The 26,900-nt window shown below is 39.5% G+C and overlaps 1 protein-coding gene across 2 annotated transcripts; it reads right to left on the minus strand.

The window, feature by feature from the left end:
• Positions 1-1,065: 1,065 nt before the first annotated feature.
• LOC124279071 (MICOS complex subunit MIC13-like) lies at positions 1,066-5,018 on the minus strand. 2 transcript variants are annotated; one of them, XM_046714874.1, is made up of 4 exons: positions 4,974-5,018; positions 2,241-2,385; positions 2,074-2,125; positions 1,066-1,357 (listed from the first exon to the last, which is right to left on the minus strand). In XM_046714874.1, exons 1-4 carry the CDS (start codon positions 4,991-4,993, stop codon positions 1,254-1,256), a joined length of 321 nt encoding a protein of 106 aa, XP_046570830.1. In that variant the 5' UTR covers positions 4,994-5,018; the 3' UTR covers positions 1,066-1,253. The 2 variants fall into 2 exon arrangements, with proteins under 2 accessions (XP_046570830.1, XP_046570831.1); XM_046714875.1 differs by lacking the exon at positions 4,974-5,018 and adding an exon at positions 3,613-3,742.
• Positions 5,019-26,900: the final 21,882 nt, after the last annotated feature.

Raw genomic sequence — 26,900 nt, forward strand, 5'->3', positions numbered from 1 at the left:
CCATGCTTGTCGTAAGAGGCGACCAACAGGATTGGGTGGTCAGGCTCGCTAACTTGGTTGACACATGTCATCGGTTCCCAATTGCGCATACCGATGCTCATGCTGTTGATCACTGGATTGTCTGGTCCAGACTCGATTATTTATAGACCACCACCATATAGCTGGAATATTGCTGAGTGCGGTGTACAACTAAACTCACTCACTTACTCAGAGAGGTATTATCTCAGAAGGTAACACTGGATTTGTATGAGGTTGAATATTTATGTGTTCTTTGTAAAGGAACAATTAACTGACTTTTCAGGATGGCTGCTGAAGCAGTTCGCTTTTGTTGTGTAGCAAGTGACATGTTGGACAGGTCAGGCTGCTGTTAGTAAATGGATGGTTGACAATGTCATAGTGAGCTGAAAATGTGACAACGGTAATGCAATGAAAAGGTTGTTTAGTTAGTATGAAGCATAACTGTATCACAGTGTCAACCCCATCCCAAGTGACATCACATTTGTGTCACCACTGTTGGAGTGCATGCCACAGATCACCTTCCCCAGGCAAAGGAATGAGCTAATTTGAAAGTAGAGTTTCCTCCCTTGTGTAACTAAGATGGAATTTCTGAGATAAAGTTGTCACACTGTCCAGCCAATGGAAACAACAAATAACATGGAGTGCAGATTTCTGTGGTTCACAGGATTTGAAAAAGATATGCTGTCAACAGGGCAATCAAAGATGTTTTCACATTTTTGTAGTTTAACTTGCTCAAGTGATTTGATGCACTTTAAGACTGGTTTTATTACAAAACAGATTTTTGATCAGACCATTTCACACCATTTTGTTTGAAGAGTGATGGAGTTTGCAAGATGGAATCTGAATGAGCCACTGGTAGTACTATAATCTAGATATGATATTCCAGCCTAGTTCTGCAAGAATGGAAACTGGACTTTGATAGTTAGTGAACTTTCATACATGGAAAAGGTTACATTTAACCATTGTCTAAAAATGAATATGACAAAAGCTATTGGTTTTGCAAGTGTTTACTGATCACAGTTGTCATAAATATACAGGATTTTATACTTTAGAATATGATGGTATGTAGAACTGTCCAAGGCTTCACTTTACAGTTCAGGAAATGAGCTCAAACCAAACAGTTTAGCGTTGGTTTAAAGGATTACACTCTGCTATATACACTGATCAATGTCCTTTGTTTATACATGCATCTAATCCCAGTCATTCAGCTATCTGCCACACACAACAAGTCCTCATCAGTTTCCACGCACAAAGTTGAGGGACGACGACACAGCCTTCTTGCTGTACTCCCCTGCTGTATCCGGTGCTGATGACGCGTAGTGGAACACAGTCTTCACCCCTAAAACACATCATGTAATCAACATCATTCACTGAGTCAAAGGACAAAACACAGAGCTAAGTGTCAGGCCTTCCTGGTTCGCCCCGTTTTCCAACAGGCCTCCCAAATCTAAAGATCTTTCGGCAGTCAGTCCAAGATAGAAAGTTTTTGAAACTGAAGTCATGGTGATGCATGCTGTGGAAATTATCCTTAAAAATATACATGAATGAATGGCAGGACAGCTTGGTAATCTCTCCATTTCACATTCTGCACATACCTCATAAATAACCTTGCTTATCCCTCCTTAGGCTTTGTGGTCCTCAACAGTCAAGGAACACAAGAGAGAATTAGAATTCATAGTACACTAATGTGAGAATACACACACAATGTTATATGTAATATATGTAACATATATTACATTTGGGGTTAGCCACGGTAGCTAAGTGGGTCAGGCATCTGACTTAGGGACCATTCATAATTTATGGCTGTATGTGGGTGGGTGCGTGTGTGATGATGATTTTAAGGGGGGTCACCCATTTTGTTGTGGCGAGCTTTGTACATGAGAACATGTTTAAAATTATGCTTAGAAATTATGGGTAGATGGGGGGGGGGGGGCTTGATTTTTTGCACATGGGGGTTGTCACTTATTTTGTACATAAATTTTAGGGGGGTCATTCACATTATACCAGCTTATGTGAGAGTTACTATCCATGCATACCAAAAAATAACAAGCTTACCTGAGTTCCAGCCACTTAACACTGTATTGTTGACATCATCTAAAGATGGAATCTGAAAGGAAAGAAGAAAATAATTTATCACAGAGGATATTGTTGATTCTTCCTGGATGAAATAGATATTTAAGTCTGTTACCATGGTTACCATGCATACTTGCGATGTTGCCTACCTGTTTAGCATAATCACTGGCAGCAGGCAGGACAGATCCCTTCACCTTCTCCAGGGCCTGACTGCCATTGCTGCTGTTGCTCCACACACCCTGGTCAATGGTCACATACACGGCACCAGCACCAACTGCTAGCTTGCTGGCTAGCCTGTAACAAAATATTACACTAAATTTTTACTGATTTAATATTTTCTTTGCCTAAGCCTAAGAGCCTCTGAGCAAAGTTGTTGAAAAAGGCGCTATATAAATACAAACTTTAATTATTATTATATTTCTCAAAATAGGGAAAATAATTGTCCAGATTTCCTCAGATGAGAAAGCGTGTTTATTTTACTATATTTTTGTATGTTTATATAACAGGGTTTTGGGGGACTGGCAAAATGGCCTATGTTAATGCCTAATGCACACATGCACAATAAATTACACATATAAATAGGTCTGTGTATCGCCATTGAGGTAAACATATTACGAAAAATTTGGGAGCTTAAGTGTTTGATCATTGTTTAGTGATGTTCCGATGATCGAAAATCGATTGAAAGAAGTTTAAAAAATGATTATCGATTGTCAAAAACACATTTTCGATTACTCGGAATTTTGTTGCTTTTGTATAACACCCTTGAATGAAGTAAACTAACCATCAAATCTGATGAATATTCACGAACAAACATGCGCTCCACAGCGTAAGGCTATGCACATTATAAACTTGTAACCACTTTTATTGTTTAATTACAATTCCCGCCCCATTTCATTGCATGACAGCATTAGTGATTAAAAAACCCCACATTAATTACAATTAACAAAATAAACTGGGGAAAAACCCTTAAAATTGGTGACTACATTAAAAATGTATATAATTCGATTAAAATCGATAATCGTTCACCACAATCCTCCAATAATCGATAGTGGATTTGGTTTCCGATTATCAACACTATCATTGTTGACACCAAACGCCACTGACTGATTGTAAGTGCAGATCCTATATTTTCTACATAACAAGGACGGTGAAGGACCTAAAAATATATGCCATAGTTCTGATAACAGCAATCTCAAAATTTGGTTGAATAACTTGCGATTTTATACAATATTGACTATGCTGAATATGCCGTTTTGTCAATGAATTACGAAGGGAAACAGTAACTGATTATAAATCGAAGATTTCCAGTAGAATTAGAATGACTGGACACGACATTGGGGCTGTCGGGGGGTCCAGCAGTCACCTGCAACAGCGTGGCTTCTATTCTAGTAAACTAGTTGTATGTGTTTAAGGGCCATGTTAAGGTACGGGCTAGAATGCACTTTACCGGTACGTTTTGCTTTAGATACATAAGATATCCCTTCATACCAACAAAGGTGAATATTTTGAAACTAAACTCACTTTACCAAGGTCGTCGCCATTTTGACAGCATGTACTATTCCACATTAGCAATCGTTCATTATTACTCGACACACTGAATCCATCTATTACAGTTACAAGTAAAAGTTAGTTTGGCTCGTTAGTTTTTATTTATTATCCTGGTATTTTTTTTAAATTTTAACATAAATAGTCATGTGGTATCAAATGAAATCGATACCGGTGAGAAAATATACGTAACTATAGATAGTTGTATGTGTTATATTCTTTGTGCCAAAGCTGGTTCCGGGCTCCCTTTGCGCACGCCACCTTGCGTATATTGCAATATGCGAGACGGGGCCCAGCTTATTCTGTGCCCAGTAAGCTGGTATCGGACAATCTTTGCGCGTCGTCCACTTGCGATATGTGAGACGGGGGCCAGCTGAGGGTTTCTGTCGACGGTCCGAGCCCAGAAAATCTATCCGTGTCGAGTCGAATCTCTGCCCAGAGAATGCGCATTTTTCAAACAAAAACATATTATTATGTTCGATGATCGAAAATCGATTGAAAGAAGTTTAAAAAATGATTATCGATTGTCAAAAACACATTTTCGATTACTCGGAATTTTGTTGCTTTTGTATAACACCCTTGAATGAAGTAAACTAACCATCAAATCTGATGAATATTCACGAACAAACATGCGCTCCACAGCGTAAGGCTATGCACATTATAAACTTGTAACCACTTTTATTGTTTAATTACAATTCCCGCCCCATTTCATTGCATGACAGCATTAGTGATTAAAAAACCCACATTAATTACAATTAACAAAATAAACTGGGGAAAACCCCTTAAAATTGGTGACTACATTAAAAATGTATATAATTCGATTAAAATCGATAATCGTTCACCACAATCCTCCAATAATCGATAGTGGATTTGGTTTCCGATTATCAACACTTTCATTGTTGACACCAAACGCCACTGACTGATTGTAAGTGCAGATCCTATATTTTCTACATAACAAGGACGGTGAAGGACCTAAAAATATATGCCATAGTTCTGATAACAGCAATCTCAAAATTTGGTTGAATAACTTGCGATTTTACACAATATTGACTATGCTGAATATGCCGTTTTGTCAATGAATTACGAAGGGAAACAGTAACTGATTATAAATCGAAGATTTCCAGTAGAATTAGAATGACTGGACACGACATTGGGGCTGTCGGGGGGTCCAGCAGTCACCTGCAACAGCGTGGCTTCTATTCTAGTAAACTAGTTGTATGTGTTTAAGGGCCATGTTAAGGTACGGGCTAGAATGCACTTTACCGGTACGTTTTGCTTTAGATACATAAGATATCCCTTCATACCAACAAAGGTGAATATTTTGAAACTAAACTCACTTTACCAAGGTCGTCGCCATTTTGACAGCATGTACTATTCCACATTAGCAATCGTTCATTATTACTCGACACACTGAATCCATCTATTACAGTTACAAGTAAAAGTTAGTTTGGCTCGTTAGTTTTATTTATTATCCTGGTATTTTTTAAAATTTTAACATAAATAGTCATGTGGTATCAAATGAAATCGATACCAGTGAGAAAATATACGTAACTATAGATAGTTGTATGTGTTATATTCTTTGTGCCAAAGCTGGTTCCGGGCTCCCTTTGCGCACGCCACCTTGCGTATATTGCAATATGCGAGACGGGGCCCAGCTTATTCTGTGCCCAGTAAGCTGGTATCGGACAATCTTTGCGCGTCGTCCACTTGCGATATGTGAGACGGGGGCCAGCTGAGGGTTTCTGTCGACGGTCCGAGCCCAGAAAATCTATCCGTGTCGAGTCGAATCTCTGCCCAGAGAATGCGCATTTTTCAAACAAAAACATATTGATTAGGCTGTCAGAGCGTATCTCTGTGGTTCCCATCTCCCACCCACCATTGAAAGTTTTGTTATGTCCATTTTCATAATGTTTGGAAATTTCAGTGATAAAAAAATACTCTTCCTTGCACTCTGATAATAAAAGGTGAGCTTGATCTTTCATAATCTATCTTAATGTAAAAATGTACGCGAAGCAAACCGAATCGATCTAGATAATAAATTAATAATAAGGAGCACTCCCGAGTGATCTAAATTTTATAATTCCCCCAAAATACGGTTACACACACGCAGTGCTCTCTCTCTCTCTCGCAGTCTCTCTCTCTCTCTCTCTCTCTCTCCTCTCTCTCTCTATATAGGGTAAAACATAATATCCCTTAGGGAATTCCTTAGAATTCGGGTTAGATCATGACAAACCCATATAGAAATATATAAGAACATAAAAAAATAATTGGGATTTACATACGACGTGAGAGTTATTGCTTGATACTGTATTGTCTTCATGTACTACTTGTCGGTCAGTAATACTGTCAATGTCCCGAACAGAGATTGATTTTTTTCCCGGTGTTATGGTTATCTCCCAATTGACCGACAGTCGATTGACAGACACTGAGCTAGAAGGTTAATTAGGGTAACGCCTACCGGTATAATGGAACAGTCCACTGTCTAGTGCGTAGTTGGGTGAGACTGAAACAGGTTCGTTACTGAGAAGTTTGATTGTGTGTAATTAGAACTTTGTTGTGATTAAATGATAATCTGTCTTAACAACTCTGAGAGCAGACATAAATTTCCAACTCCCTGAAGACCAAGCCAAACAAATCCAGTTTAGGAATGTCCATAGACTTCGGAAACCAAGATATCAAGACACTCGCCCCATAACCACCAACAATGATAGCAGCCTTCGTCTCTATGAAAGACAGGAACTATGTGTTTTAAGCTAAGAAAGTGCTCTACGGCACCGAGAAAACTATACAAACTGACTTACCAACCTCAATGAGAAGAATAAGAGCTGTCCTGAATAAGAGTGCCTATGGACTAAGAAAGGAAAAAGGTCTCTACACACGAGTGAGAGAAAAAGGTATAGATTTAGTGCTGGAAGTCAAACAACTAGACGAACGGAACACTGCCTGGAGGAGAGTGCCTGTACCCATCCCTGACTCACTGGCCCAGTACTGACTCTTGACTCTACCACACCAGACACACGAACTATATGTACCCAATTGATGTTAGTTTAACTTGGAGTAAATTGAAAACATCATGGCTAACTTCGTTATCCATGCCTGTCGTGCCTATCTATAAGATTATATCTCACCATACATTCAGCTTATATAGCGATGTATGTGTGTGTGTGTATGTGTGCGTATATATGTGTATGTACATGTGTATGTGTATATAAGGAATGTTCATCAATCCATATATTTTTGTGTATCAATTCCGTAAGCTAAGGGGATATCATTTACCCAAAAATCACTAAACATGGTGGAACATCACCAAAACAAACTTGTGTATACATCTATTCTCATTAAAACACTCAATGTCAAAATCCGCAATAACAGGTTAAAGCTAAGGTGATAATATGTACCCATGAAACATTCAAATTGATGGGACCATCCCAAAGACAAACCTGTGCACCCATGTATACCCATGTGTGCCCACTTATACACTCAGTATCAATATACCTTGATCTACAACTAAACCGTACAAGACGAAGGTACATCTGACCAAGATGATACCATGAAACTAAAACCTATAATGATATGTAAGCACTACTGACAAGTACTCTATACATTCACTGGTGTTTTACAACACCAAGCCTCAGACACATTCACCGCCATAAACATGTATATTCTATTGGTTTTGGAATTACATGGAATACACAATATGTCGAATCACCTACGTTATTCATACAATCCTTAACGACAAGATTAAAAGATATGTATATTCAAACATGGAGTGAAAGGATATCCTTATCAAATAAATGCATGTATTATCCATTGTTTAAAAATGCCATAGTTCTTGAGTCATATCTATCCTGTGTTAATGTTAAAAAGTTTAGAATAGCACTGGCACGATTCAGGTGCTCTTCTCATGATTTGTTGATTGAAAGAGGCAGATATATGAATGTAAAAAGAGAAAATAGAATATGTACACTTTGTAATTTTAACGAAATAGAAGATGAATTACATTTTCTCCTAATATGTCCATTTTATGACCGGTTGCGAACAAAATATTTTAAAGATACTACTATGTCCATCCAAATGTGATAAAATTCTCCTCATTGTTAAGTAGTAAAAATCCAGTTCTTCTACAAAATATTTCAATGTTCATTTACTATGCTATGATTACCCGATCTAAATTCCTCTCAAATGTAACATAACTTTATGTACTATAGGCCTGTGGCCTTCTCAGTGCAAATAAAGATTATTATTATTATTATGAGGGAATGTATATACTATATGATACGGATGTATTATCTCTATGTGTGTGCAGATATTATGTGAATGTGCATATGTGTATGATCATGTGTATGATATGTGTATGATATGTGTATGATATGTGTATGCATGTATATGCTTGTCCTACCATGAGTATTTGCTGTTTTACATTAACTTGGCCCTGACAATACCTTGATGAATATATTTTCTACTATATAGTAATGCATAATAATGTATATAGTATGTCACATAATAATGTATATAGTATGGGACCAGTCTTTCTTCGAATAGGCAAAATTTGAAAAACTCACCCATATATACTTATAATCATGTCCAATCCAGTCCTAACAATCATAGCAAATACAACAAAATACAACCAAACCTAATCCAACTCACAACATCACACAGCTGACACAACATGATAGACCATATACAACAGACTATCAAGACCAACAACCTGACACAGATCTCCACAGAATACATGAACTCAACAACAAAACGCATCAAAATACACAAATATACCACTAGAATCACCTATATAGTTGCTCATAATAATACACACTATCAAATCAACTTTGAACTTCGTAATTACCATGAAACAAAGACACACATAAATTAAAGCAAACACAACATATTACAGCATGTCAACCTACACCAAACAAATCATGAAATTTGTTTTTAAATTACCAGACCCCACTTGAGGGGATTAAAGTGAAAATCGTGCCTTTGTTATAACAGCTTGTCATACTTGGCAAACATGTCAAGCCTAACATAGAATTTTAATAACGACAACAAATACTAACAACTACCTTTAGAAAAAGTGTCTTATCCTATAACTTGTAAATTAAAAGCACTTTGATTTATAATTCAAAGCAAAACAACAACTCGACTATCCGCATGCGTAATGTCTAGAACCTGAACTTCACATAGAATTCGATAATTTAACTATAATGTATTAATAGTACCACTTTATACTTCCAAACCAATTAACAACTCATTAACTTCAGAGTGCCTCCGTGGTGTAGTGGTTAGAGCGTCTGCCCGGAGAGCGGAAGGTCACGGGTTCGATCCCCGACCGCGTCATACCAAAAGACGTTAAAATATGGTACTTGTTGGTCCCTGCCTGGCGTTTGGCAATAATGGGTACAACAAGGACTGGTCGGCTCGGAGTCAGTATAATGTGTCTGAGTGGGGTATCCATGCTTCACTGCGGCATGGTATCTCAGTGGGCTAGCACTATAAAACCAGCTTAAGTCTGGGCTAGTACAAGCAGCCGCACATACACACACACACACACGCACGCACGTCGTCATATGAGAGAAATATTCTCAAGCACGACGTTAAATCAACCTCACCGACGGTACAGAGACACAGCCTTGGACAGACTCCGAACTACAAACAGCAACGCTGATTCACATCACTGCCCTCCAAATTCAATAAGGTAATGCTTTTAATTTCTTATACCTTGCACACCTACCCTTCCTCTAAGTCCTTTCCTTTTAAACAAAATACGGTACATACCACCAATAAGAAAATAGTTCAATTGCACAAATCAGACTCAATAACCCAACACTCAGCCGTAGATAATGGCTGAATCACTAAAAATAATATGCTGTAAATGTCAAGGCCTGAATAACAAAATTAAAAGGGCAGACGTATTTCAAAACCTGGAAAACAAACAGGGGATCATTTACTGCTTACAAGATACCCATTTTACGAATGAATATGAAAATAAGATACAAGATGAATGGGGAACAAAACACTGTCTCTTCAGCTCATATAGGAGTAATTCCCGCGGAGTAGTTATCCTTTTCGAAGATAATTTTGAATTTAAAATCTTAGACCTACTTCAAGACCTCGAAAATGGAAATTTCCTCGCACTAAAGCCGCAACTATCAGACGTAACCTTTACACTAATAACAATATACGGACCTAATACGGATTCACCATCGTTCTTTGAAAAAATGTTTGATATTGTTAAAAACTTCGATTCTGATCACCATTGCATCTGTGGCGACTGGAACTTAATCCAAAACCCGGACATTGACCTATATATAACTATAAAGCTGTAAATAACCCGAATACAAGAGAAAATGTTCTTGAACTTATCGATGTTTATAACATGTATGACCCTTGGAGAGAATTACACCAAAACTCAAACCGATATACCAGGAGACAAACAAAACCAATAAAGCAATCCCGACTTGATCCTTCTATCGCGCGACCTCGACAAATTCATACATAAAACTGGAATAGATTCAGCATATAGATCAGATCATTCAATTCACTGGATAACCCTTAAATTTGATAACACTGGAAGAGGCAGCGGATATTGGAAATTCAATAATTCACTCCTTTATGACAAAGATTACGTTAAAAAAACAAAAATATTATTTCAAAAAGAAACTGATGAAAATGGAGAAATCATATTCAACATAGACTAAAACACAACTATTTTGGATAGGCTCACAACGCTCATCAGATGCAAAATTATGTAAACAATGGAAATTGGGAAAAGAAAAGTTTCACCCTTTTAGGCCTCACCTTTACACACAACCTGGCGGAAATGGTCGAAAAATATTATAAGGACAAACTAAAAGGCATTAAGTCGATTATGAATTTATGGTTACAACGTGATCTAACTCCATTAGGAAGAATTACCTTATTAAAAAGCTTAATCTTATCAAAGCTCAACCATCTATTCGCGTCGCTTTCAGATCCTAACGATAAACTAATCAAAGAAATCGAATCACTCTGCTTCAGTTTTATATGAAAAAGCAAACCCGATAAAATCAGTAGAAAAATAATTACAAAACCATATGATGAAGGAGGACTACGAGCTCCAAACACAAGGCAGATAATATCTTCTAGAAAAATATCATGGATTAGACGACTATTGAACTCAAGACCCAATTCAAAAACCCTTGATTTATTTCTTTTCAATACCACGCGATCATCTCTCGACCACCTCATAAATAACGAAGATAACCTCACATGTAAACTAACAGATCGCAGAACAAATCCCTTCTGGAGGGATGTCCTGAAATGCTGGGAGTTATTATACCTAAACTTTAAAGGTGATAATGCTAAAACGAACATGATATCCTTTCCCAAATCGTATGGCACAATAAGAACATTAGAATAGGAGGAAGCACCTTCTTCTATAAACACTTCTCTGACAAAGGTATCCACTACATTAATGACTTAATTGATAACGACGGAAACTATCCCAACATTTCCTCCCTTCTGAAGAAATATCAGAAAAAAAAACCTTCCTTGAATATAATGGCATTATCAAATCAATTGAGTCTTATGTTAAAAGTAAACGCGTTAAACTCAAATCAAAACTTTGCCATATTTTATCAAAGATGTATGTGGAACGAAAAAAGGCTGCAGGATATTCTATGACGCATTAAACACAAACATGTTCGACATTAAGACCAGAAAACACATTCGGAAATGGGAGAACAATCTCAGATGTACCCTGACAGAACGAGAATGGAAAACCATACATTATATACCCTTCCGCACACATGCAAACAGCAAACTACAATGGTTTCAACACAACATCATTTACAGAATACTACCCACAAACGACCTCCTATATAAAATGAAATATACGAATAATAACAAAATTAATGTGACTTATGCAAAACTGACATTGAATCAATAACACACCTCTTTTACGAATGTACAGAAATTAGCCATATCTGGAGAGAACTAGAAGATTGGATCGAGGAGAAAACAGGAATAAAACTAGATTTTACCAAACAACATATCCTGTTTGGCTATCATGAAAAGCGAAATGATGTTGTAAATCTGATCATAAATACAACTAAATTCAACATTTATAAAAGCAAACTTTCTAAACGACCACCACATTTCCTATACATCAAAAGAGATATAACCAATGCATATCATATAGACAGAGATACCTCATCCTTAACTTGTGATTACACCAAATTCACGAAGTACTGGTCAATATGTCATTGCCTATTTACCTGAACAATACATCTCCTGTAAAAGCCATAACCATCAGCTACTGAATTGTCATACCCATTTTGATAAGATACTATGTGTATTGAACTATGAACTATCCATTTGCTGTAAAACATGTACCGGTGAAAAGAAATAAAATTATAAAAAAAATAAATAATCTGTCTTCTGTTCTCAAAATTGTTCTGCCATGTAAGATAAGATAATACCAATCAGTGTTTCTATTTTTAAAAATATTTCCTAAAGATTTTAACAGTGTATGTATTTGAATAGTATACAATGGACATTTAAGGAAGTAATGAAAAGCATGCATTCTCACATCCATGGCCACATTTAAATGATGCGTTACTTTTTACATTTATTCTAAATAAATCATAATTAAGTGTACCTGTCATATATCTTAATCTAGTGTGCAAAACATTTAACTTCCTTATTCCATATGAATAATATTTAGGTGCACATTTGTCTTTCACGTGGATATAAGATTTAAATGATGCAACAGAGTCGCAATTTCTAACAGCTAAGGGAATATTATTCCACATAAGTGAAGTGAAGTAAAGGTTTCATGAAACATCAGTTTGACAGTTAGTGTTCTGTGCCAGTGTTATTCATAGTTTGGCAATGTTCCAAGAGTAATAAAGTCTTCAAAAAACAAGACACGCACAAGCCAAAAATAAGGAAATATATTAAACGTATTTAAGTGGCGATTAAACTTGAAGATAGATGAAGGAAATTCGACACACGGATGAACATATGTATTGTTGTCATTGTCAGCATTAATTCAGTTCACTCACTGCACATGTGTGGAGGACACAAGGGGACGTTCAGGTCAGTACACCACCCCTTGCAGCCGTCACTGTTCGACACACCGCCTTTGAAGGACTTGCACATTAATGCACAAGTCGTCGGATTTTTGCTTGGGGAATTAATTGCCATTCCTCCTGCAACGCGTTGGCAAGTTCTGCAAGGGTCTGAGGACGATGGTGATATTTACGGACGCGTAGATCAAGTTCGTCCCATAGTTGCTCGATCCGGTTCAGAGCAGGCGATTTTTTAAGGCCAGGGAATGACATTGGCGAGATAGGCACCTGTTACACGAGTTGTGTGGGGCGAGTGTTGTCGTGTTTAAACAGCTCCCTCTGGCGGTTAAAACGTGGGAGGAGGCGAGGTCGCAGGATTTGGTCGATGTAGCGATTTGCTGTAAGCCTTGAACCACCGCTAGCTCTTATCTACCCGAGTGGGACATGGCTCCCCACACAATGACCCTTTCTCCACAAATCTGTCCACCTGTCGAACGCAGTTTAAAACGTTCGTGTCGACGTCGATAGACACATTGTCTCTTATCCCGTCGTTGCAGGAGGAAAAGCGATTCATCGCTGAACCAAACGCGTTTGGTACCCTGTTGCACCATTGGAACACGCCGTCGTGTCAGGAGAGGTCCAACCTCTGGTCGGTATGCTTTAATTCCGTCTTCCCTCAGACGATTTCTGATGGTTTGGTTGGAAATTCTTCGAAGACCAGGAGCCTGTCCTGCAGTGTCCGTTGCTGTAGTATATTGGTGACGCAGGCCAAACACCCGGATGAATCGGTCCTGAGCAAGAGTTGTCACTCTTGGTATTATACTTTTGGGACGATCTTGGGTCGAATTGAAGCGGGTATATAGACAGATAATCACAGATTTAGAGAAGATATTTATTCCGAACGTAAACCGTCATCAAACTGTTATCATTTGGTTGTTTTTCTTGTAACGTTCGTCTTAAGGGGGCAGACACATCGATAGAACAGCGCGCCAGTTAGCCCTGTGCGAGGATTCTTAATTTAGGCCACCGACACCGTCGTTTGACTTGACTGTTTTCAGAAAAAGTTAGTAAGAAATGCATGTTAGAAGACTCTATAGCAAAATCATAAATTCGTTCTTTCCAATGTTTTTACGCCATTTTGCAAAACACATGGAGACAGAACATTCGCCATGTGCAGAGCTGACATCGTGCGCATTACGCGGGAAACGAATATTTGACGCACAATCAGATAAAACCGATGACCAAGTAAGGATTCGAAGCAGTGACATAATCATTTTGGATGAAACATGGATCTGCTTCATCTGAACGTCAAATGTATACATTTGATATAATTACTGTGATCTTCATATGCTGAAAAGCAATAAAGTTTTGTTCTGTTTTAACCACTGCCAGCCGCACTGCAAACACACTCAATGGGTAGATAGCTCCTCTATAGAATCATGAAACAGGAAGTTGCCATTAGGCAAGGGTGAGCGACTCACTGTGTTGGTAAATTAATCAAACGCACTGCATGTGCAGTTGGGTTGTCTGAAAAACAATTGAAACGCAGGTTGTAAAAAGTGTTTGGTTTCTGCCTGATTGTTCACTCGTGTTCAAGGCGAAATCCAAAGAAAACGGAGATTACCACACTGAAAAGAATGGAGAAGTTTTTTTAAATTGGGTTAAAACAGCTGGTACCAGCACTTCCTCAGAAACGTTCAATTGTTTTGGACAACGCATCATAGCGTGCAGGAACCAGATGCAAAAGCTCCAACAACCAACAGCAGGAAAAGTGATATAGTGGCATGGCTAGAAAAACAAGGTATTCCATTTCCATCAAAAAGCAACTAAACCTGTTTTGTATGACATAACTAAGCGCAACAAAACACGTTGAAATGAACGTTTGATCAAGAACCGATTTGGAGTTTCATCGGTATCATTTGACCCAAACAGACTGTAGTGGTCGCAGATGGATTCCTATTCCCATGAAATATTAATAAGCTGTGACTTTTCTGGTGATACAATGGCTTCCTTGAGTTGAGCTCAATCAACAAGAAGAGTTTTCTCAAGGCCCTACTTGGCGGGACTCGAGGATCTGCCCTGCCAGGAGCATGAATTCATGTGTAGTCATACACTGACTTCCTTTGGAATGTGAAAATCATGTGGTTGTGATATCCCATGCCTCCATTAATTCAACTAACAAGAGAACTTTTCTAGGGGACGTTTACTTTACACAACTCTAATTAACTACATGTAGATCTCAAAGCTCATGGCCATGAAACTTTACGTTTCCCTCAACGAGAACTTGAAAGCCCGCCAGACCAAGAAATTTGACAACCTCAAACGACAAGCAGCAGCCAAGTCACCTGACACCACACCGAGTACAGTAAGTCGTGAAACCGACATCCAGAAGACTGTTGTCAACCTCAGTTCTAAACAACTGACTCGAGCCCAGCTCAGACTTGTCCAAAGGCCTCATGTTTGTCCCTACTAGCTGCAGCAGCAAGGCCAACGAGTTCATCACCTGCATTGAGAGCGGCCTGCAACAACTGACTCCCAATGGCAACATTGACTATCTCCGACACCAGATAGCTAGACTCATCAGGAAAACTCCGAAACAACGCAGCAACCTCTCACCACAGGAACAGAGAGCCATAGCAGAACTTCGCAGTGACAAATCCATCACTATCACCGAAGCAGACAAGGGCAAAGCAGTCGTAATCATGGACACCCCTGATTTCATCAACACCACCCTGAACGACCCCTCCACCTACAAGATCTTGCCCAAAGACCCAATTGCTAGACTGGAACGTCAACACAAGAAGGCCCTAAAAATTCTCCACGACAACATGGAAAAAAATGACACTGTATTTAATAAACTCAATCCCATCAACTGTACGTCTCCATATGCTTGTGCTACTGTTAAGATCCACAAAAAGCCTGTATAAACTAGAATTCTTGTATGTTCTCATGGCTCAGTATACTACAATACTGCTCAGTTCCTCTCTAAACTACTTCACCTTTAGGTAAAGAAGGCAAGTCCTTCATCGGCGACTCTGCTACATTTGTCAAAAAACTTTTGGACTTAAACGTATCCGGTACTATGGTCAGCTATGATGTTGTGGACTTGTTCACAAATATTCCACTAGACGAAGCCCTTGACGTCTTCCGTGCCAGATTAGTCTCCTGCATCAATACCCTGGACTCTACACTGACTGTAGACAGTATTGTGAATGTAGCCTCAAGCTGCTTTCACACCTCCTATTTTACTTGGCAAGACAGACCCATGGTCTCCCATGGGTTCCCCTCTTCACCACTGATAACCGAGATCTTTATGACCAGCTTCGAAGAGTCTGCCCTATCCACTTCCCCTTCCAGCCACTCTGTTGGTTCAGAAAGGTGGATGATACCTTCACCATCTTAGATCCTGACCATGACCCCACGGCTCCTCAGCCATCTTAACCAACAACACCCCGGATCCAATTCACCATGGAGATTGAAGATCAGGAGAAACCATCCTTTCTTGATTTGTCCTTAAGAACTATCCCGACAAGATCATCCCTACAGTCTATCGGAAACCCACCCATACAGATCAATACATCCACTACCTTTCCAACAATCATCCTCAGATCAAACGAGCCATAGTAGCAACCTTGACAAGACGAGCCAAATCCATCTGTGACCCTGCCCAGCTCCCAGCAGAAATAGACCACCTCAGAGCAACATTTGTCAACCTCAACGGCTACCCCAAACATCTAGTAGAAAGAACTATAGCCTCAACTCTCCAGCAGCAACAAGATGAACTCCCCTCCTAAACCTGAACCTTCTATCAGAATCAACATACCCTACCATGGCGAGATCAGTCACCACATCAGCCGTCTCCTAAAGAAAACTACCAGCATCGACGTGACATTCCACTCTGATAAGACCCTGAAAACCATCCTGAAAGCCAATGGATGAGTTTCCTCTACTAAGACCCCAAATAGACCCAGGGGATGCATATACAAACTGCTCTGTGATTGTGGCTCCACATACATAGGTGAAACATCCCGCCCATTTGACATACACGGCTGAAGGAGCACAAAACATCTGTACAAAAAATGGACCAAAAATCAGCTCTCTCAGAGCACATCGTCAAAAACCCTACTCAATCTATTGACTGGCAACAATCAACCATATTAACCACTAATGTCCAAGCGCAAACTATTAGAGTCTTTAACAATAAGACAATTACAACCGCAGCTGAACAGGGATCAAGGAGTGTACCTCCCCACTGCCTGGGAAGTCAATTAGCTCATTACTGGCTTCTACCCACATCTGCTAATCACTTGTATAAACTCTTCTCTTGTATAAACAATGCCCATCATCTTTACATCTCACACTTTCATCTCCCGTTTCTTATCCAATTTATTGTATATACATGCAACACTGGCTTCTTGTACATTTAGTATATATACTCATTGATGTATCTTGTTTGTTACAATTCACCTGACGTAGGGGCAAGGAATAGCCCAGAAACGTTGTGACATACAATCAAGAAGACGTTGTCAGCCATGGTATTTGTGTTTTACTTTACGTTTACCGCCTTACCACTGCGATCTCAATCCAATAGAACTTATCTGGAGTACTATAGCAGTTGCAAAATGTGTTTATTTTTACCTAAAATTGTGCAGAGATTTCGCAACAAAGTCGATTTTATATTTCTCACACTTTGTTAAAGTATTCACGTTGTAAGAGACTGGTTATCGGCAACTTGTGTAACTGACAGCTGTCTATGCCGCCGTTATCGCCCATGCCGCTAAGAGCCTAATTGAATATACCCTCCAGTGTTAATAGTAGTGACCGCACCGGCCACAACTTAATGGTCAAATATTCACGCCTGTACACGCTGTAAAATCAGACAGACGTAGATGTGTATGCTTAACCACGTACATTACTGGTTATTACTCAACTTTTCCGATAACACACGGCCAAGGCAATTATAATCACTAAAGCTATCGGCCAAAATTGAGCAATATTGCGAAGCCACAACTCTTCAAAAGATAGGTAAAGCGTTACCTCCATATTAGGGAAATTGGTTATATCATACAAGCAGAGGGTTCAGCTATATAAGCATCAGGGTCTGACACATACATCAGTCTGACCCTGGAACCCTTCTGTTTGTATTAAGGTAAAAACATTTAACTTCCTTATTCCATTTGAATAGTATTTAGGTGCACATTTGTCTTTCACGTGGATATAAGATTTAAATGATGCAACAGAGTCGCAATTTCTAACAGCTAAGGTAATATTATTCCACATAAGTGAAGTGAAGTAAAGGTTTTATGAAACATCAGTTTGACAGTTAGTGTTCTGTGCCAGTGTTATTCATAGTTTGGCAATGTTCCAAGTGTAATAAAGTCTTCAAAAACCAAGAAACGCACAAGCCAAAAATCGCACAAGCCAAAAATAAGGAAATATATTAAACGTATTTAAGTGGCGATTAAACTTGAAGATAGATGAAGGGAATTCGACACACGGATGAACATATGTATTGTTGTCATTGTCAACATTAATTCAGTTCACTCACTGCACATGTGTGGACACAAGGGGACGTTCAGGTCAGTACACCACCCCTTGCAGCCGTCACTGTTCGACACACCGCCTTTGAAGGACTTGCACATTAATGCACAAGTCGTCGGATTTTTGCTTGGGGAATTAATTGCCATTCCTCCCGCAACGCGTTGGCAAGCTCTGCAAGTGTCTGAGGACGATGGTGATATTTACGGACGCGTAGATCAATTTCGTCCCATAGTTGCTCGATCCGGTTCAGAGCAGGCGATTTTTTAAGGCCAGGGAATGACATTGGCGAGATAGGCACCTGTTACACGAGTTGTGTGGGGCGAGTGTTGTGTTTAAACAGCTCCCTCTGGCGGTTAAAACGTGGGAGGAGGCGAGGTCGCAGGATTTGGTCGATGTAGCGATTTGCTGTAAGCCTTGAACCACCGCTAGCTCTTATCTACCCGAGTGGGACATGGCTCCCCACACAATGACCCTTTCTCCACAAATCTGTCCACCTGTCGAACGCAGTTTAAAACGTTCGTGTCGACGTCGATAGACACATTGTCTCTTATCCCGACGTTGCAGGAGGAAAAGCGATTCATCGCTGAACCAAACGCGTTTGGTACCCTGTTGCACCATTGGAACTCGCCGTTGTGTCAGGAGAGGTCCAACCTCTGGTCGGTATGCTTTAATTCCCACTTCCCTCAGACGATTTCTGGTTTGGTCGGAAATTCTTCGAAGACCAGGAGCCTGTCCTGCAGTGTCCGTTGCTGTAGTATATTGATGACGCAGGCCAAACACCCGGATGAATCGGTCCTGAGCAAGAGTTGTCACTCTTGGTATTATACTTTTGGGACGATCTTGGGTCGAATTGAAGCGGGTATAAAGACAGATAATCACAGATTTAGAGAAGATATTTATTCCGAACGTAAACCGTCATCAAACTGTTATCATTTGGGGTTTTTTCTGGTAACGTTCGTCTTAATGAAGGGGGCAGACACATCGATAGAACAGCGCGCCAGTTAGCGCTGACTTGACTGTTTTCACAAAGAGTTAGTAAGAAATGCTGTTAGAAGACTCTATAGCAAAAATAAATTCCTTTCCTTACGCATTTTGCAAAAACACATGGAGACAGAACATTCGCCATGTGCAGAGCTGACATCGTGCGATTACGCAACGAATATTTACGCACAATCAGATAAAACCGTCAAGAAGGATTCGAAGCAGTGTTTTTGGATGAAACATGGGTGAACGTCAAATGTATACATTTGTATAATTACTGTGATCTTCATATGCTGAAAAGCAATAAAGTTTTGTTCTGTTCTGCCAGCCGCACTGCAAACACACAATGGGTAGATAGCTCCTCTATAGAATCATGAAACAGGAAGTTGCCATTAGGCAAGGGTGAGCGACTCACTGTGTTACACGCAGGTTGTAAAAGTGTTTGGTTTCTGCCTGATTGTTCACTCGTGTTCAAGGCGAAATCCAAAGAAAACGGAGATTACCACACTGAAAAGAATGGAGAAGTTTTCTTAAATTGGGTTAAAAAACAGCTGGTACCAGCACTTCCTCAGAAACGTTCAATTGTTTTGGACAACGCATCATAGCGTGCAGGAACCAGATGCAAAAGCTCCAACAACCAACAGCAGGAAAAGTGATATAGTGGCATGGCTAGAAAAACAAGGTATTCCATTTCCATCAAAAGCAACTAAACCTGTTTTGTATGACATAACTAAGCGCAACAAAACACGTTGAAATGAACGTTTGATCAAGAACCGATTTGGAGTTAGATTGTGATTCATCGGTATCATTTGACCCAAACAGACTGTAGTGGTCGCAGATGGATTCCTATTCCCATGAAATATTAATAAGCTGTGACTTTTCTGGTGATACAATGGCTTCCTTGAGTTGAGCTCAATCAACAAGAAGAGTTTTCTCAAGGCCCTACTTGGCGGGACTCGAGGATCTGCCCTGCCAGGAGCATGAATTCATGTGTAGTCATACACTGACTTCCTTTGGAATGTGAAAATCATGTGGTTGTGATATCCCATGCCTCCATTAATTCAACTAACAAGAGAACTTTTCTAGGGGACGTTTACTTTACACAACTCTAATTAACTACATGTAGATCTCAAAGCTCATGGCCATGAAACTTTACGTTTCCCTCAACGAGAACTTGAAAGCCCGTCAGACCAAGAAATTTGACAACCATCACTATCACCGAAGCAGACAAGGGCAAAGCAGTCGTAATCATGGACACCCCTGATTTCATCAACACCACCCTGAACGACCCCTCCACCTACAAGATCTTGCCCAAAGACCCAATTGCTAGACTGGAACGTCAACACAAGAAGGCCCTAAAAATTCTCCACGACAACATGGAAAAAAATGACACTGTATTTAATAAACTCAATCCCATCAACTGTACGTCTCCATATGCTTGTGCTACTGTTAAGATCTACAAAAAGCCTGTATAAACTAGAATTCTTGTATGTTCTCATGGCTCAGTATACTACAATACTGCTCAGTTCCTCTCTAAACTACTTCACCTTTAGGTAAAGAAGGCAAGTCCTTCATCGGCGACTCTGCTACATTTGTCAAAAAACTTTTGGACTTAAACGTATCCGGTACTATGGTCAGCTATGATGTTGTGGACTTGTTCACAAATATTCCACTAGACGAAGCCCTTGATGTCTTCCGTGCCAGATTAGTCTCCTGCATCAATACCCTGGACTCTACACTGACTGTAGACAGTATTGTGAATGTAGCCTCAAGCTGCTTTCACACCTCCTATTTTACTTGGCAAGACAGACCCATGGTCTCCCATGGGTTCCCCTCTTTCACCACTGATAACCGAGATCTTTATGACCAGCTTCGAAGAGTCTGCCCTATCCACTTCCCCTTCCAGCCACTCTGTTGGTTCAGAAAGGTGGATGATACCTTCACCATCTTAGATCCTGACCATGACCCCACGGCTCCTCAGCCATCTTAACCAACAACACCCCCGGATCCAATTCACCATGGAGATTGAAGATCAGGAGAAACCATCCTTTCTTGATTTGTCCTTAAGAACTATCCCGACAAGATCATCCCTACAGTCTATCGGAAACCCACCCATACAGATCAATACATCCACTACCTTTCCAACAATCATCCTCAGATCAAACGAGCCATAGTAGCAACCTTGACAAGACGAGCCAAATCCATCTGTGACCCTGCCCAGCTCCCAGCAGAAATAGACCACCTCAGAGCAACATTTGTCAACCTCAACGGCTACCCCAAACATCTAGTAGAAAGAACTATAGCCTCAACTCTCCAGCAGCAACAAGATGAACTCCCTCCTAAACCTGAACCTTCTATCAGAATCAACATACCCTACCATGGCGAGATCAGTCACCACATCAGCCGTCTCCTAAAGAAAACTACCAGCATCGACGTGACATTCCACTCTGATAAGACCCTGAAAACCATCCTGAAAGCCAATGGGTGAGTTTCCTCTACTAAGACCCCAAATAGACCCAGGGGATGCATATACAAACTGCTCTGTGATTGTGGCTCCACATACATAGGTGAAACATCCCGCCCATTTGACATACACGGCTGAAGGAGCACAAAACATCTGTACAAAAAAATGGACCAAAAATCAGCTCTCTCAGAGCACATCGTCAAAAACCCTACTCAATCTATTGACTGGCAACAATCAACCATAGAAACCACTAATGTCCAAGCGCAAACTATTAGAGTCTTTAACAATAAGACAATTACAACCGCAGCTGAACAGCGATCAAGGAGTGTACCTCCCCACTGCCTGGGAAGTCAATTAGCTCATTACTGGCTTCTACCCACATCTGCTAATCACTTGTATAAACTCTTCTCTTGTATAAACAATGCCCATCATCTTTACATCTCACACTTTCATCTCCCGTTTCTTATCCAATTTATTGTATATACATGCAACACTGGCTTCTTGTACATTTAGTATATATACTCATTGATGTATCTTGTTTGTTACAATTCACCTGACGTAGGGGCAAGGAATAGCCCAGAAACGTTGTGACATACAATCAAGAAGACGTTGTCAGCCATGGTATTTGTGTTTTACTTTACGTTTACCGCCTTACCACTGCGATCTCAATCCAATAGAACTTATCTGGAGTACTATAGCAGTTGCAAAATGTGTTTATTTTTACCTAAAATTGTGCAGAGATTTCGCAACAAAGTCGATTTTATATTTCTCACACTTTGTTAAAGTATTCACGTTGTAAGAGACTGGTTATCGGCAACTTGTGTAACTGACAGCTGTCTATGCCGCCGTTATCGCCCATGCCGCTAAGAGCCTAATTGAATATACACTCCAGTGTTTGTAGTGACCGCACCGGCCACAACTTAATGGTCAAATATTCACGCCTGTACACGCTGTAAAATCAGACAGACGTAGATGTGTATGCTTAACCACGTACATTACTGGTTATTACTCAACTTTTCCGATAACACACGACCAAGGCAATTATAATCACTAAAGCTATCGGCCAAAATTGAGCAATATTGCAAAGCCACAACTCTTCAAAAGATAGGTCAAAAGCGTCACCTCCATATTAGGGAAATTGGTTATATCATACAAGCAGAGGGTTCAGCTATATAAGCACCAGGGTCTGACACATACATCAGTCTGACCCTGGAACCCTTCTGTTTGTATTAAGGTAAGCCATAGTTACTTATTACTTTGTTGTTTTCATATTTTTGCTTACAATGTGCCTTACTTGAACAATGAACCTAGTTCTACACGTTATCAAATTTATGTTCTAACCTTGTACCTTGGCCGCGCTGTTATGATTAATGTAACTTGGTATCATTTACTACGGTAGTTCTGTATCCAACACTTTGTAAGATTACTATAGTTAGAACTTAAACATACAATTCGGCTGACTATCACAGGCGTGGTTTACAAGTTAGGCTTTTATTATTTCTACCCAATCGTAATATGTGTCCTGGAAGTTTTCCGTTAACAATGTATATACGTGCGTTTTGCAATTAGAATATGTACATGTTACACTCTGCGAGAATATGTTTTAAGTCGCTAATTTGGCACGGACTGTAATATTCATATGTGTAAAATTCGTCGGTGTGCCGTTAGTAAAGTGATTTTCAAATATAATGCAAGATGTTGAATAACATGAAGCATGAGTTATATCCATACTTTCCGGTGTCAACACACTGTTCAGTTTCATGTACAATTCCTGTCTGACGGTCAGAGTTATCAGTTTACTTCAAATCAGACGTTTTACCATCACATATTGTCGAAAACCAAAACCAAGTCAGTGCAAGTATATGTTTTATATTGTGACTAAATGTTTTCGTAGATATTGTATTCTCAGGTTACTAAGTTGTGACAGCATATGTTTAGAAGAAATACTTGAACATTAAGTTATTCTGACTAAATGCGTACATCATTAGCAAGGCCTAAGTGCATATATAATTTCCATTTGATACACGCTACTGTCGTTCACTATCGTCAATTATTAAGTCGGCAAATGTCCGGTAAATAGCAATCATTTGGAAGCTACGACATTTAGTGTATGTGTATTGTAGGTTAGTTCGTAAAGAACCGTTTTTTTCAGATTTCCAAACTGACAGACATATTCTTCATAACTTTCTATACTGAGCCGTTAACAGCTTAGTTGTTATAATACATGTAATGAGTTTGTTTACATTATCAGTTTAAAGCACTTCAGTTGGTTTATCGATTAAATGCTAACGCTGTAAAATGTGTGCAACAATGCAACGGTAACGGTTCATTGTACATACCTGGAAGTAGACATTTGTGATGTTTAAAACAACAAACCAGTGGAGCATGTAAGGATTTTCAAGTCCACTGCCTCCAGAGAACAATGGAGGTTCTATGTTATTTCAACCACATGGGTCATACAAAAATGTTAACTGGTAAATAGATGGAATACATCCACAAACCATTCCCAAGGTAAAAACAAAATACATAGCATAGTTTCGTTCTTACTTTTATTTCATAAGTCATATGTATACAATAAAGTTCAATAAATATACACAAATATCACAAAAGTGATATTGTCAACACTGTCATGTACAAGTATCAGGTATCACTATTTTATTTTATTAGTTCATTTACATTAATATTACATACATAAATTAAATAATATTATACACAAAGCATGATTAACATTGCATTCAGTACTTAGCACTAGGTCTACTGCATCACACTTCAAAGTCACACACTAAATGTCAGTTCACTGTAACTTCATTAGATGCGACACGGCATCAGCGTAAACCATGACACTCATGGCACCATCTCGGAGTTCTTGCTTCAGAGTCTCTAGTCTTGAGTTGACATGGATGTACTTCCTCCTTTTTGGTGGCGGTTTCCTCCCAGCAGCGTACTGAACAAGCTTGATTTCGTTCAGTTTCTGCTCTTTCCTGAGGAAAGACAACATCTCGAAGACATTGGGGTGAGCCTTAGAAATAATTTTCTTAAGGCGACCATGCCAACCTTCCAGGTGGTTATTGGTTCTTGGACCGGTGTTCTGGGGTATATGCTCACTGAGGCCAGAACTTCGTTGTACAGCGTCGGTATCGGACCCAGAGATGACTTGGCCACCATCAATCAATCTAAATTCTATAGTTAATTTGTGAGTTGATATCAATCAAATAATCATAATTGTGTTATTTGTCATTTAACTAGTGAGTTCATATCAGCAACTATGTTCATAGTTAGAACTAGTGAGTTCATATCACTAATTAGTGAACTCCGAGTTCACTCACCAGTTCAAGTTTTAGTGTCACCCATCTCATTAATCCTTTAAAACAACATGTATCTACCTCGGCCGAACATCAAAGGATTTTTACTGTAATAACAAATGTCTACTTCCAGGTACGACACCGCCGCCACACTGGTCAGTACAGCTAGTCCACTTATAGATTGCTTACTTGTGACGTAACGTACCGTAGGCAATCTCAGTGCGTTCTAACGATCAGCCACATTGTCTTTCATTTACACCCATGGAGTAGCTGTATATCACTCCATATGTTGAACTGATTTAATGATATTTATTTGTCAAATATATCATTGCTCCTCTGTAACTGTTATGTTACATTTACCGTACATCCGGCATTAACAGTACATGTTAAGGAACACCGTACGGGCGTACCGTATTTGATGTAAAGGACGCCCCTATGTTGAAAGAAAGGTGTTCAAGAAAGGTGTAATGTGTCATGAGTAAATGTTCACAATAAATGAATACAGGTCATTTTAAGTAAGATATTTTTAGTACAGACATGATGTTATCTATAACTATATAAATGTTTATATTACACCCTCGTTACGGTAGAGGTACCTTGCATTGAGTTTAACTTAATTGATAATGATGTATTATATAGTAATGTTTATATGTTTATTCTACCCTTCCCATGTGCATCAATGACATTTATATCATTGTGGTTGAATGATTTTGTATGACATTGAATCCATATATTAATAAAACAGTCTGACCCTGGAACCCTTCTGTTTGTATTAAGGTGTGGAGATCCCTCCCGGCTAATTCCCCAATTCTAGGTACGAAGTACCTTGGCCGTAAGCCAAGCACGACTTCAGTATGATAAAATCGGATGTGGGTCTCAACAATGCCACGTTCAAACTCTCGGACGTGCAAAACGAAGTACACAACGCCATAAGTAAAATAACATCAGCAATCTGGCAAAATTGTGTACAGAAAGTTGAAGATGAAATAGAGAATCAGTACTGGATAAAAGTGGTTTAGATTATGCCACCATTCACCCAGTCATCATCAGTGAATTAGGAATTTCCTCAGATCCCAGTCCGGAAGAGTTTTGATACACCCCCTATCAAATGTTGACATTCTAAGCTGCACGTGCTCCCCGCCCTTGAGTCTGTTCCTGCAACCTCCCACGGAAAATCAAAACAAAATTATAATAGTTTGTTGAGTAACTTTTTTATTTTGGAGACAAACTTTATTAATCTTTTTTCCAGAGTTGATCTGACGTTTTCATTAGACATTCTGTGTTGAAATGCATGTTTAATCATGAACCGATTTGGAGTTAGATTGAGATTCATCAGGATCATTTTGACCCAAACCGACCTACAGAGGTTGTGATCGACAATCATTTTTACAACTGCTTGAAAGGGAAACCGATTTTGCGATGTGCCCATCTTTTTTCCATTTGGTCACTATACAACAGGGCCCGATTGTTCAAAAGCGTGTTCAATTTGAACGTACAGTTAACTAACTTTACGTTAATATAACGACCCTTCCCAAGTCCCTATGACGTCAAATTAAGTGACGTCAAGGTTGACAACAAGCAAGTCGTGCTGCCATGTACACTGGAGATAACAAAGGTCGTGTGATAGGCGACGACGACGTGGAATCCACTCTGGTTTTCACACTTAACCTGACATGAACAGGTGAAGTCTTGTGATTCTGGGAAGGGTTCCATCCTTCCAAGGAGTTATTCTCTTGGTCGACCTGAACGCGTCGGTCCTTAGCTACTTGCATGCCGATTTTTTCATTGGGACGTTATCGGGTTATTCGGCTGATAGTCGATGGCTGCCCGCACTCCCATACCAATGATATGCCATCTTGAGCTGTTGACTGTTGAGAAGGACCCGTATTTGATTATCAACAACGAAAGCAATTGATTTTCCAAGTTGTA

This window comes from Haliotis rubra, unplaced genomic scaffold (assembly GCF_003918875.1).
Source record: "Haliotis rubra isolate DU_JTF1 unplaced genomic scaffold, ASM391887v1 Scf246, whole genome shotgun sequence".
Classification (NCBI taxonomy): Eukaryota; Metazoa; Mollusca; class Gastropoda; order Lepetellida; family Haliotidae; genus Haliotis; species Haliotis rubra.